Source organism: Bufo bufo, chromosome 1 (assembly GCF_905171765.1).
Source record: "Bufo bufo chromosome 1, aBufBuf1.1, whole genome shotgun sequence".
NCBI classification, from domain to species: Eukaryota; Metazoa; Chordata; class Amphibia; order Anura; family Bufonidae; genus Bufo; species Bufo bufo.
Genome location: NC_053389.1, coordinates 507,019,497 through 507,034,649, shown reverse-complemented (window position 1 = coordinate 507,034,649; position 15,153 = coordinate 507,019,497). Strand labels below are relative to the sequence as shown.

Sequence of the window (15,153 nt, the reverse complement as noted above, 5' to 3'; positions counted from 1 at the left end):
ATTTCAGGGTCTGATTTATTAGAAACTACAGAGTAAGGCTACATTTACACAACCGTAAGTGTTTTGCGGTCCGCAAATTGCGGATCCCCAAAATACGGATACCGGGCATGTACGTTCAGCATTTTGCGGACCGCACATGGGGGGCGCTAGATAGAGAATGCCTATTCTTCTCCGCGGACAAGAATAGGACATGCTCTATATTTGTTGCGGTGCAGCGGAACGGAACAACGGATGCGGACAGCACACGGTTTGCTGCCCACATCTTTTGCGACCCCATTGAAATGAATGCGGATACATTTATACAGTCCTGTGAATGCACTCTTACTAAATACTTTGCATTATTCTCCATACATTTACATGGCTTCATTTTGAATTCTACTTTCACAGCGGAATAAAGCATAACTTCTGTCTGTTTCCAAAGGCAATGATCTGACCCAGCAACTAGCAGTGTGATTATCAGTTTCGATCTCACATGTACTTCATGCTAGTAAAATTATTATTTCAAAATCCTAACATTAGCAGTGAGTGTGACATGATGATAAAAATGTGATGTAACTTAAATTTAGTTTAAGATGTGAGGGCAGAACAGTCTGCTTGATATGTTTGCACTAGTAGTAGTCAAGCAACAGACATGAAATCAATGGCCACTTTAGTTTAAAAGAAAAAGACAAAGGGGGGCATTTATTAAGACTGACACTTTTAACCTCTGCCCTGCTGGCATAATATTCATAATTATTTATTGTACCTTTTAAAGAGGACCTTTCGAACGGAGCGGCGCCCAGGGATAATAGTAAGTGCAGGGGGATCCCTGGGCGCCGCTCTCCATGTCTGTATAGTTAGTTTAGATTTTTTAATCTAGTGAAAGGTCCTCTTTAAGGCTAGTTTCACACTAGCGGCAGGGGACTCTGGCAGGCTGTTCTAGCGGGTGAACAGTCTGTTGGATCTGTCCTGCCGCTAGTTCACATGTGCCCCCGGATTGCCGCTCCGTCCTCATTGACTATAATGGGGGCAGGGGCAGAGTTCTGGCGGCAGCACGGCAGCGCACGGCGAGAGGCAGCCGGACTAAAAGTACGACATGCAGTACTTTTAGTCCGGCTGCCTCTCGCCGTGCACTGCCTTGCTGCCATAGTGATATAGGATAGGTCATTAATATCTGATCGACTGGGATCCAATACCCGTTACCGTCACCAATCAGGTGTTTGAAGAGGAGGCGGCGCTCTATGTGAGAACTGTCTCCTCTTCATTACCCTACATTTTGTCTCCCTTGAAGCATTGGCACATTGTTATTACAAATACTCACTCTATTCAAGTGAATGGAGCGAGTACTTGTAATTACACTTGCTTCCGAGATGATGCATAGTGTAATACAAAGAAAGTAACGCTGACATGGAGTGTTGACTCCTTTTCAAACAGCTGATCGACAAGGGTGCAATGTGTTTGACTCCCACCAATCAGATATTGATGACTTATCTTAGAACATCATGGCTGCCAGTTCGGGCACCCGGGCTCATCGTGTGGTGACCAGAATAAGATGGGCGAGGGACCAGAGTAGTTTTTTCGCTGCGATTGGCCGGTCAGTAAAGATTGGCCAATCTCAGCGCTGGCATCACAGCATGCCATTTATGGTGCTGCAGGGGGCTCGAGCTCAGGCGGATTACATCAGCCCATATCACCTCCGAGGTCGGGCAGGGGACTTCAGTGTTTGGGGTACCCTGCCAGCGCTGCAATTGGCTCGAACAACACACCACTAAATGGTAACGCTATAGCAACAGAAGGAAACTTACTTCTCTGTACTGCTGTCTCGCTCGCTGGGACTTGTGGTGCACCGCCATGGCAAATCAGTGCTTTTCACTCCAAAGAAGAACAGAAGAAAAAAACAAGAACATCTGGAAGAACAGCTGCAGTATTTTTTTTATTTATTTTTTCCCATCTGCAGCTGTTTCAGATCCCCAATCCATCCCAATTCCTGCACTCAAGTTTATCTTGGTCTCATCAGACCACAGGACATGGTTTCAGTAATCCATGTCCTTAGTCTACTTGTATTTAGCAAACTGTTTGCAGGCTTTCTTGTGCATCATCTTTAGAAGAGGGTTCCTTCTGGGATGGCAGACCAATTTGGTGCAGTGAGCGGCGTATGGTCTGAGCACTGACAGGCTGACCCCACACACCCCTTTAACTTCTGCAGCAATGCTGGCAGCACTCATACATCTACTTTAAAAAGACAACCTCTGGATATGACACTCAGCACATGCACTTAACTTCTTTGGTTGACCATTGCGAGGCCTGTTCTGAGGGGAACCTATCTTGTTAAACCACTGTATGGTCTTAGCTGCAGTGCTGCAGATCAGTTTCAGGGTGTTGGCAATCTTCTTATAACCTAGGCCATCTTTATGTAGAGCAACAATTCATTTTTTCAGATCCTCAGAGAGTTATTTGCCATAAGGTACCATGTTGAACTTTCAGGGACCAGTATGAGAGAGTGTGAGAATGATAACACCAAATTTAACACGACTGCTCCCCATTCACACCTGAGACCTTGTAACACTAACGAGTCACATGACATTGGGGAGGGAAAATAGCTAATTGGGCACTATTTGGTCAATTTCACTTAGGGGTGTATTCACTTTTGTTGCCAGCGGTTTAGACATTAATAGCTGTATGGTGAGTTATTTTGAGGGCACACCAAATTTACACTGTTATACAAGCTGTACACTGACTACTTTAGATTGTATCAAAGTGTCATATCTTGAGTGTTGTCCCAAGAAAAGGTATAAAAAAAAATACAAAAATGTGAGGGGTGTACTCAATTTCGTGAAATACTGTATGTTTGTGTATATTTTTGCCCAGTCACTGAGTACTAGGATATTATAGCAGACAGTCGCTATTTCAAAACATATATATCACTGAAAGCGACTTCTAAAACTTAAACTATATTCTACATAAAGAAAATAAAAATATATATACTTGGTCCAAACAGGACCCTGATGACTACAGTACAAAAAGCTGTCAAAATAATGGATGGTTAGCAAACATACCAACAATTTTATACAGGTAAGGACAGTAGATTGAGATGCAGTACAGACCAAAAGTTTGGACACACCTTCTCATTCAAAGAGTTTTCTTTATTTTCATGACTATGAAGGCATCAAAACTATGAATTAACACATGTGGAATTATATACATAACAAACAAGTGTGAAAAAAACAGAAAATATGTCATATTCTAGGTTCTTCAAAGTAGCCACCTTTTGCTTTGATTACTGCTTTGCACACTCTTGGCATTCTCTTGATGAGCTTCAAGAGGTAGTCCCCTGAAATGGTCTTCTAACAGTCTTGAAGGAGTTCCCAGAGATGCTTAGCACTTGTTGGCCCTTTTGCCTTCACTCTGCGGTCCAGCTCACCCCAAACCATCTCGATTGGGTTCAGGTCCGGTGACTGTGGAGGCCAGGTCATCTGGCGCAGCACCCCATCACTTTCCTTCATGGTCAAATAGCCCTTACTTTCAAAGTTTTCCCAATTTTTCGGCTGACTGACTGACCTTCATTTCTTAAAGTAATAATGGCCACTCGTTTTTCTTTACTTAGCTACTTTTTTTTTTATTGCCATGATACAAATTCTAACAGTCTATTCAGTAGGACTATCAGCTGTGTATCCACCTGACTTCTCCTCAACGCAACTGATGGTCCCAACCCCATTTATAAGGAAAGAAATCCCACTTATTAAACCTGACAGGGCACACCTGTGAAGTGAAAACCATTTCAGGGGACCGACTCTTGAAGCTCATCAAGAGAATGCCAAGAGTGTGCAAAGCAGTAATCAAAGCAAAAGGTGGCTACTTTGAAGAACCTAGAATATGACATATTTTCAGTTGTTTCACACTTGTTTGTTATGTATATAATTCCACATGTGTTAATTCATAGTTTTGATGCCTTCAGTGTGAATCTACAATTTTCATAGTCATGAAAATAAAGAAAACTCTTTGAATGAGAAGGTGTGTCCAAACTTTTGGTCTGTACTGTATATCTATCCTTATTCTTGCCCTCACAGAAACTTCTCAGCCCAGAGATACACCTTAAAGGTAGGTGCACTCTGTCCACGTTCCTGGGCTAGCCTGTCCTTGAATAGCCCTATCACTTTCTGACACAATATACAATGTCAAAAACGAGTCATAGGTACAGTGGGAGATTTAATAGAAATATGGATAGTATTATGCGAATGAGGACAGAGGATTAGAATATATCTGTCCCTCTTCTTGCCCTAAAGAAACTGCTCAGCCCAGAGATGCACAAAAATAAACATAACAAGACTTGAGCACCCCAGACCAGAAAGCATCTGTGACAAGGTAAGTGGCAAAAAGCCTCTAAATTGGAGTTATTCACAGTGTGTGAACACTAAAATGTGCTCAATATCTGTCCACCACATATTAAATAGTCACACTTTTTGAAAATACAAGGCAACTTAGCTGATACTGAAGGATAATGTGTTGGTCCAGTCCTCTCACAGATGCAGGATACTCAGCTGGGGGGCTCCAGGGGGCATAATAACATCTCCATTTTGCCAAGGGATTGGACTCACATTTAAATGGTGGAATCACGGGCGGGCTTAGACCGGATTTGTCTGCTCCAAATATGGATCCGCCCCCTAAAACACATGGTCGCACATCGCCACTCTCATTGGGTGGCTGCGTGTTGTTAACCTCCCCTATTCACCCCAGCCAATTAACCATAGACGCCCTGCATCCCAGGCCTAAAGGCACGTCTCCCCACCCCCACTCTCTTCCACGCCTCTCTCTAAGAGCCGCCGCAAATGGAATATGACGGTGCGTTCCACCTATCTACACTGTGGAACGCATCTTCATGTGGGATAACCCAAGATGGCAGTGCATTCCACGTACCGCGATCGTGGAACGCATAGGTCTGAGGCCAGCTGGAAACAAGGCGCACGAGATGAGCGCACTGCCCACATCTTTGGAGGCTTAAATGTAGGATTCACTTGTATCCTCGCTATAGACTACACCCCCCCCCCCCACCACACATTGTAGAGGGCAAAAAAATGTAAAGATAAGGTGGACACTATATTGGAATCTATTTATAAAAGAGGGCGTGGAATTTGTGTCAGTTTTATTGCTATTCAATACAATTGGCATGAGTGAGAACATGATATATCGGGAAGGTTTAGCAAACAAAATACTGAAGGTCCAATACATGAGAGAGCTCTCCCCTTTGGCAAAATGCATCACTACACAATTATAATAGTATGAAAAATTCAACGGCACATCCAAGGCGTAAAATCAGGAAAAACTTTTATTCACCAGACAGCGACGTTTCGATCCTCCTCCTGGGATATTTCTCAAGCAGTGACACAATTATAATAGATATGATACTTCCTTTACCATCAGATAGAGGACAATTTTTATATAATAAAAAATATGACGCTTCCTGCGTCAATGTCCATTTTTGTCAAAAACAAGAGGTGAAGTTATTAATCCCTTAAGGACCCTGCCATTTTTCACCTTATGGACCTGGCCATTTTTTGCAAATCTGACATGTGTCCCTTTATATGGTAATAACTTTGGAACGCTTTTACTTATCCAAGCCATTCTGAGATTGTTTTCTCGTCACACATTGTACTTCATGACAGTGGTAAATTTGAATCAAAATATTAAATTTTTATTTATAAAAAAATACCAAATTTACCAAAAATTTAGAAAAATTCGTAATTTTCTAAATTTCTATTTCTCTGCTTTTAAAACAGTAATACCTCCTAAAATAGTTTACTTTACATTTCCCATATGTCTACTTCATATTTGGATAATTTTGTAAATGACATTCACTGGTCACACAGCTCCCCAAACATAGCACTAAGGAAGGGCTATGGATGTGTGAGGAGTACTGAAGGGGTTAACTCTGCAGCTGAGGAGGAAGGGCAGGCTAATCCACAGCTTTGATCTCCTCAGCACTAGAGAAGGAGAATTACAAGTAGCTCAGTTCTTATGTGTTTACTCACAGTGACAGTTTAACTGCAGGACGAAATTGTTCATCCTAGTGCGTTAAGTACCTGAAAGTTAGGACGAGCATTCTCGTCCAAGGTCCTGAACGTGTTAAATACAAATAAGGGGCAACCCATCAGATATAACAAGAGAAAGTAAGTCTCTCATTCAATCGCCCAGGTGACTGAGACCTGAACCTATAAATCCTCTCTGTTTCTTTTTGGAGGATTCTACGGTCCCAGTCACCTTTCCTGGGGGAGGGTCTTATCAATTCCAATGCCGAGAAAGATAATGACCTAAGGTCTCCATTATGACATTCCCACATGGGGTTTGCCACGGTAGTATTGTTCTTTTTCTTAATGTCATTTACATGCTCAAGGATACGACGGCGAAATTCTCTGAAAGTTTTCCCCCACATAATCCAAGGGACAGGAGCACTGACAGAAGTACACTACCCATTTGCTCCTGCAATTGATAAAATCCCTTATAGTATAACTTCTATTTGTGACTGAATATACATTCACTTTTGAATTCCCAACATAACGACGAGCACGTCCCACACCGGAAAATACCCAATGGTTTCCTGTCTAGCCATATCCCAGTTGGAACTGGCCGTGAGAAGTGACTGTGGACCAATCAGTCTTGTAAACATCTACCACATCTGAATGTAATGCTTGGGCGGAGTTATAAGACGTCAGCCACGTCCGGATCCATCCGGAGGATTGGCCAGTATTTCTCAAGTATCTCCCTCAACCTCCGATTCTTAACATCAAAATTGGAGACAATCCTGATTACTCCCCCCCCCCCCCTTGGTGTCTAGTTCCTTAGGGACCAAAAGAGTATTCTGTTCCCATGACTCGGCATTCAGGAAAGCATTGCTAAGGACCTGCTGGGGATACCCTCTCGCCTTAAAGCGGTCACAAAGCTTTCTTGATTTGTGGTTAAAGCTCTCTGGGTCTGAACAATTTATTTTCATTTGCAGATACTGACCACGGGGTATCCCTTTTTTTAGGTTTGTGGGATGATAGCTTTCCCAGTGAAGTTAATTGTTTGTGGTGGTGGTCTTCCTAACGGTGGTTGTGACTAATCTGTACATCACCTTGGTTACTCTGACATCTAAAAACGTTAATGTATTTGGATGAAACTCAAAGGTAAATGCCAGACCAATCTCATTCGTATTCAACATCCTGACAAATGATTTAAATTCATCTATGTTCCCATTCCAGATAACAACGACGTTGTCTATATAACGTGTCCAGAAGACAATTTTGTCACACCACCATGATTGAATATCAGGAAAGACCACATTATTCTCCCACCAGCCCAGGAGGAGATTAGCATAAGAGGGGGCACACAAGCTCCCCATAGCGGTCCCCCTGAGCTGGTGAAAGAAACGTAAATCAAATAAGAAATAGTTGTGTGTCAGGCAAAATTCCAGGAGAGTCAACACAAATTCATTATGGGCATGATAACAGAATGCCCTTGTCTTTAAAGTCTCTGCTACCGCCATTAATCCTTTCGAATGAGGAATTTAACTATATAGTGATTCTACATCAATGCTTGCAAGGAGCATGAAGGTTCTAGATTAATACTTTCATTTTTCCTTAAAAAATCCATTGTGTCTCTTGTAAATGAGGGGAGGGCTGACACAAAACCCTTTAAAATCTTATCAATATATACCACTATTCTGGGTAATTGAATCCACCCCAGACACAATAGGACTACCCCTCAACGGAGATAACCCCTTGTGGAACTTTGGTAGTCCATAAAATGTAGCTATCTGGGGTGAACTCAGCCTCAGGTAGTGGTATTCCACCTTGTTGATGATGCCTTTTTTGAGGCCTCCAACAAGAATGGACACAAGTTGTTTAGAGAAAACATCCGTTGATAAAGTACGGTAGCAGTCACGATCACTAATCAGACGTTCACACATTTGTCTGTATTGACTACAATCCATGACAACAAGATTATCCCTTTTGACAGCAGGTTTACTAACTATCGAGGGATCTTTTTCAAGACACATAAGGGCCTCAATTACATGACCAGAGAGATTACGATATGATGGAACAGACCAGGGCAGTTTCTCTATGTCCGCAGTTACCATCTCCAAAAATATATCTATATGATCATATTTCATGAGGGGAGGTAGTTTTATACTTTTAGGACGAAGGTCCGTAAAGGGCCCGTGTCCTGGATTGTGTGTTCCTTCCTCTAGATGATCCAAAAATATTCTAAGGTCTGCGTACCCACTGTCCTGAATGCCAAGTTGTTCACAGGTGAGTTTGTTATTGTGTTAACAAATTAATTTCAGTCTCACTGAGGGTCCGGGAAGAGAGATTAATAATTTGTAGTTCCTCCCTTCCATCTTTTCCTCTCCTATCCTCGTACGGTCCTGAGTGCCTTTGGCAAAAAAAAACCTCTGGGCGTTGGACGTAGTGGTGGTAAAGGGAGAAGAGGGTAAGGAGGAGGATGACGATGACTCGCCTCCCCTACCCCTCTGGCCACCTGACCTTGGCCATCTCCTATTGCTGGATCGTCCTCTACCACCACCCCTTTGAGTGCGAATATGATTATTTCTGCCTCTAAAGTGGGAGGATTCTGAATCTAAGAGTTCCTGTTCAGAGGATGATAACTCAGATTCAGAAGGAAGAAGTGGCTTGCTATCCAGTTGATACGCCCTATTTTCTTTGAACTCTTTGAGGTCTTTATTGAACTGCCTGTGCTTGCGTTCCTTAATAAGGCCCTGAAATCGCCTTCAGTGATATATGTGTATATTTTTGCACACACCATCTATAACATACTTTTTACTGATCACGTCTCTGCTCAGTTCTCAGTGTTTTTTCTTTGTGTTTTTTTTTAGCAGTAAGAAAGCCATTTTTCCCCTAAATTTTTATCTTATTCTTTTTCTCATCTTTTTCTCTTTCTTTTCTTTCTCTTTCTTTCTTTCTTTCTTTCTTTCTTTCTTTCTCTTTTTTTTCCCTTTCTCCTAATTTTAATTAGAAATTTATTTTAAGCCCCCTCAAGTGTTAATTCTATGAAACACCTTTGGGATTAAAGCGCTCACTACACACCTTGAAAGATTTCTTAAAGGGTGTAGTTTCCAAAATTGGGTCACTTTTTGAGGGTTTCCACTGTAGGATACCTCAGGGTGTCTTAATATGAGACATAGCTCCCAAAATCAATTTCAGCAAAATCTGCCCTCCAAAAGCCATATGACATTCTTTTCCATTCAGAACCATGCCATGCGCCTATACATCAGTTTTGTATCACATATGGGGTATTTTGGTGAACTACAAGATCATGGTAATAAACATTTAGTTTTGCTTGGCTAATAGCCTTTGATGTATTACAGGAAAAAATTGATTATAATGGGAAAACTGCAAAAAAAAAAACTGAAATTTTGAATTTTCACCTCCATTTGCCTTTTGTTTTTGTGGAACACCTAAAGGGTTAACAAAGTTTATATAAATGTAATAATTTGAGGGGTGTAGTTTCTAAAGTGTGGTTGTTTATTGGCTATTTCTACAATGTAAGTCCCACAAAGTGACTTCATAAATAAAGTAGTCCTTAAGCCTTCTAACATTCTAAAAAAGTAAAATGACATTTACAAAATTATGCAAACATAAAGTCGACATATATATGAAATGTAAAATAATAACTATTTTATGAGTTATTACCATCTTCCTTAAAGGCAGAGAAATTCTAATTTAGAAAAATATGAATTTTTCAAATTTTTTGGTACATTTTGGTTTAGTTAACCACTTCCCGGCCACCCATTGACTATAAACGTCCTTGGGCAGTCAGTTTATCTCTGAATGGACGTTCTGGAATGTCCATTCAGAGGTCATAGCTGCACGCTAATCGGTCAGTGACAGCAGGGCACCCCAGAGAGATGGCAGAGACCGTTCCTCTGTGTCCCTGCCTTCTAGATCGCTGTATGCCGCTTCGTGTCCCGGCCCGATGGTCATGTGACCGCCAGGGCCGAAAGAATGCAGAAGCTGTTGGGTCTTCCACAGACCTCGTTTAGCCCTGTACTGAGGCTATATACGTAGCGCTGTATACAGCTGTACATCCTCTCTGGTGGGTGTATTTCCCATGTAACTGGGGCTACTATGTCAGCCCATGTTACAAGAGAAATCAATAGTTAAAGAAAAAAATGAAGTTAAATGTCCCCCAGAGGTCTTGTATGACCTTATTGGGGACACAAAGTGTAAAATAAAAAAATGGAAAAAATATAAATATTGTTGTGAAAAAAAAAGTTTCACATAAAAAAAATCCCCCCCAAATCCGTTATTAAAAAAATGTAAAAAAATGTAAAAAAATTAAATAAAATAGACATATCCGCAACGACCAGCTCTATAATAATATCATAAGATCTACCCCATCAGGTGAACACTATAACAATTAAATAAATAAACATTGTGCCAAAACATATTTTTTAATGAGCTCACCTCCCAAAAAACATAATGTTAATCAATCAAAAACTCGTATGTACCTCAAAATGGTAGCAATAAAAACATCACCTCATTCTGCAATAAATGAGCCCCCACACAGGACCATAGCCAAAAAAAAAAAAATATATGGCTCTATGAAAATTGCAACAGAAAAACATTTTTTTCAAAAAATGCTCTTATTGTGTAAAATTTAAAAAATAAAATAAAAATAGACATACCATATTTGGTATCGCCGCGTCCGTAAGAATTTGCTCTACAAAAATATCACATGATCTACCCCATCAAAAGAACGGTGTAAAAAAAAAAATTTGATAAAAAGCAACCAGAAAACCAAATGTACGCCAAAATGGTTCCAATAAAAACTATAGCTTGTCTTGCACAAAATAAGCTCATTCAACAAAAAATAAAAAAGTTATTACTCTTAAAAACCATGATAGAAAATTCCATGTTAGAAATTCCAGATGCTGCTAGCTGCCTTCTGAGCCCTGGCGTATCCCTAAATAACAGTTTACTACCACAATTGGGGTGTTACTGTATTAAGGAGAAAGTGGGTAGCAAATGGGGGGATATTCTCCTGTTATCTTTTGTGAAAAATAAAGTTTGGGCCTAAAGCACAATTTTCTTGAAAAAATAAATGTAATTTTTCATTTTCACACTCAAGTATTAAAAATTCTATAAAACAGCTGTTGAGGGAAGTGCTCGCATTCCTTGGGTGTTGTAGTTTGCAAAATGTGGTCACTTTTTGGGGGTTTTCACTGTGGGGTTACCTCAGGACCTCTTCAAATGCAACATGGTCCCCAAAGACCATTCCATCAAAATCTGCCCTCCAAAAACCATATCTGCAAAGAAAAGGGGGTTAGTCAGCACCTCCCAACGCACAGGTGCACGCTGCCATTGCAAAAACAGAAAAAAAAAATGACAATTCGACAGCACTTTGCAAACCAGATAAAGTACAATAATGCCATAGTCACAAAAAATATTATAATGCTAATGCTACACTTATTTATAAAGTGAGATGCTTGGCAAATGTATTTTGTACAAAACCATTTGAGCCCATCTGCCAAACGTCAAGGCCATCTCTGTTAAACGGGAACCCAACACTAAATACTACCTGTTATGCGCCATAATGGCCGCCATAAAGTTCAGGAAGTTTTAGTTCCACATGCATGCTGGGTCCACTCTGCCTTTTACCATTTTTGGTGCCATAACGGCCTCCATTACTTCCAAGGGATGCAGGTACCAACATGCATGCCGAGCCCACTCCATACCTTTTATTGTGCCAGACAGCTGCCAATGAATGTAGTGAGAGCAGGCCACATCTTTATACTGAAATTACATTACTAAAACGATGTTAACATAAAGTAGACATATGGGGAATGTTAATTAATAAATATTTTATGAGGCATCACTATCTGTCTTAAAAACAGAGAGATTCAAATGTAGAATTTTTTTCACATTTTCGTTAACTTTTGGATTTTTTTAAATAAATAAAGGTAAAACATATTGACTCAAATTTACTATTAACATGAAGTACAATGTGTCATGAATGGCTTGGATAAGTAAAAGCATTCCAAAGTTGTTACCACATAAAGTGACATGTCAGATTTGCAAAATTAGGCCTGGTCAGGAAGGGGGTAATTGGCCCGGTCTGGAAGTGGTAATAAATAAAGGTGAAAAATATTGACTCAAAAAATGTATCACTGTCATGAAGTATAATATGTCACGAGAACACAATCTCAGAATGGCTTGGATAAGTAAAAGTGTTTCTAAGTTATTACTACATAAAGTTAAGGTAAAAAATGGCGGTGTCCTCAAGGGGTTAATCAATGAGCCACTATTTGTGATCTGACCTTTCAGTTTGTTTAATTTTCTTAATTATTTTGAACATATAATATATGCTTAATTATACAGTATGTTTGCAGAAGGGGTTATAATAGTCCTGGGAAAAGTATAAATATTATAAATTTTGACACATGCACGTGTAGTTGCCTCATTCCTCATTCATGGAAAAGGTAGGAATCACAGAGGACAAACCAATAAACTTACTTTACTAACCTGTCTGATTGACAAGTCATAAAGTGTTTGTGTGGGTTACTGTAGGAAAAAACCTTTTAAAAAGATTGGTCTTGGTCTCCTTATTTACAGATACTGTACAGTAAGTACCTCCATGTTTACAGATTGATTTCATTCAGTTTTCTAACTCTACCAGATAAGTATTGCTCAGTGATTAGCAATGTTGCTTAGCAGAATCCAACCAAGGACAACATCTTCATGGATTTTGTATGTTCTCCCTTCATTTGTGTGGATTTTCTTGGGTCCTCTGATTTCCTCCCACTCTACACAAAATTGCCTGATAGGTTATATTTGGAAATTAGATAGTAAGCCGCAGTGGTTACATGTATCGATGGAAATGATGACAATTTATGTAAAGCTTTGCAGAATATATTGGAATATCTGTAGAAATCCTCATCTTGGCTTGATAATGGCAAGACAATGCTAATTGACTTTTTCAATGTCATTTGTCATGTGATTTCACAGTCAAGTTTAGATCTGCTACATCTGTAGGTAAATGAATAAAATACCGTAATAATAATGGTTCACAATGTTGGATTGTTGAAAACTATATACAACTCAATGCAAAATGAGACAGCAAGATAATTATAAGGCATGGTATATTTTAAATTAAATTATACATTTACTTGAAAAAGCAGTCTTGAAAATCTAAGTACTTTTATTTGCTCTGAAAAAATGTCAAAGGAAAATGTTGAGTTTAATAATAAGGTTCAGTAATTTAGTCTTCTCCTAGGAATCGTGCTGTTCTTGAAATTTATTTTTTTAGTATAAATTTTAATACTATGACAGTTAATCTTAAGGGGGTTGTAAGATTGTATCATTCATACTCACAGCAGGGCATCAGCTAGGTAAATGTGACTTACTGTAGTTAAGTTTACTATGTTACAAATAATGTTTATCATGTGAAGACTTAAAAAAATTAAATGGCTAGGCACACCCTTTAAAGAAACTAAAAATCTAATTTTAATTGTTTTCACAGGTTTCTCTTGGACTTCTCCATGCACAGGCAACTCATATCCTTTGGCCTCCTAGCCGGTGGCAAAAGTTGAAGCCAATAGAGATCAAGCCAATACTAAGTGATAAAGAATGACCTACATTTTCTATATTTTTCTATCACATTAAATATGATATTTTAATGGATTGAGAAATAGATGTTGTTTTGTTCATAAATATTTCAATCCACATCTTCCCCGACATTTTAATTTCTTTGGCTGTTAGTTATTCTTGGTGGCCTTCTAAATAAATGTATTTTGTGTGATTAGTTAATTTACCAAAAATCTATAATTCAAAACTTACATGTGTTTGGTGATCCATTAACCTAATTTTGTTAATGATTCATTTTTTTATGTATACAATGTTTGTGCTAAAAAAAATAAAGAAATATTAAGTTTGATTGAATAAAAATGTTGGACTAAGCTACATTTATTCCTAGCTTACTGGACACATGCAGATGACTCCGTTATCTAATTTTAAATATTCTACAAGTCATTAGGATTAACTAAATCACATTTATTTTACCAAGCAAAGCACATTTAAAGAGGAGTTTTGGGACATTACTGTCTCTATTGGACATGTAAAGAGGTTGATCTTTATGAATCTAAAATAAAGGTAATAATAAATGTCTTTATTTAAGGTAGGTCTACTGGCCTCTATCCAGGATTATTGATTGTATTATCTGACCACTCAGCATGTAGGGGTTTGATTTATTATTGTAGCTTTCCACATGTCAACCTGGATTAAACAGTAGATAGACTATGAAGGCCAGCATACTGCTGTGTGCCTCATCTTTTTTCTTGTATCTAAAATGAATCAAGATCAGAAAACTTGTGTTCATTTTAAATCATTTTAAGCAGTGGAGGATACATTTAGGAATATTGATTTGTTCACTACATAGCTTGTCAAGTACATAGGATTGGGCACAATATATGACTTTAAATATTATTTATCTCCTTAATCCTTTCCCGACCAGCACTGTACTAGTACGGCGCTGACTGGGTCTTTAAAGATGGCGCCTGCTCCTGAGTGGAGCGGGTGCCATAGCCGCGGGTGGTCTGCTGTTTCTTATAACAGACACCCAGGGCTAATGTCCGCAACTGGCATTAATGCTGATCGCGGACATTTAACCCCTCAGATGCCATGGTCAATCCTGACAACAGCATCGGAGCGCGTGAAGTACCGGAAGCGCGCGCTTTCAGTGATGCTCCGGCTGCCCCTTGTGGCGATCGGAGGAGCTGAAGCTTGTGTTCAGCAGCCCCTGTCTTTGTTAATGACAGGAGGCTGCTGCATAGTATTTGCTATGGAGCCCTTGCCTGTAATAGGGCTCCATAGGAAACTAGCAATTTTCTCATAGACTCCAATGCTGGTGCAATGGGGTCTATAAGAATAGCAATCTAATGATTGCTTGTTATAATTCCTTATGGGAACTAGAAAAAAGTGTGAAAAAATAAATAAAGTTTTTAATAATAAAAAATTAAAAAACATAAAAATTCAAATCACCCCTCTTTTTCCAAAATAAAAATAAGAGAACTAAAAAAATAAAAAATACACATCAAGGGTGTTGCAATGTGTGAAAACGCCCATAGTATAAAAATATAAAAAATATATTCTCTATATGGCAAACAGCAAAATGGAAAAAAGC

General features: G+C 39.3%; 1 protein-coding gene across 1 annotated transcript in view; it reads left to right on the top strand.

The window, feature by feature from the left end:
• Nucleotides 1-13,697, top strand: part of IMMP2L (inner mitochondrial membrane peptidase subunit 2) — a 1,418,140-nt gene extending 1,404,443 nt beyond the window's left edge. The window contains exon 6 of the mRNA XM_040411005.1: nt 13,495-13,697. Within this exon, the coding sequence (XP_040266939.1) occupies nt 13,495-13,605 (111 nt within the window). The 3' untranslated portion in view covers nt 13,606-13,697. The remainder of the gene's footprint in view (nt 1-13,494) is intronic.
• The last annotated feature ends 1,456 nt before the right edge of the window (nt 13,698-15,153 follow it).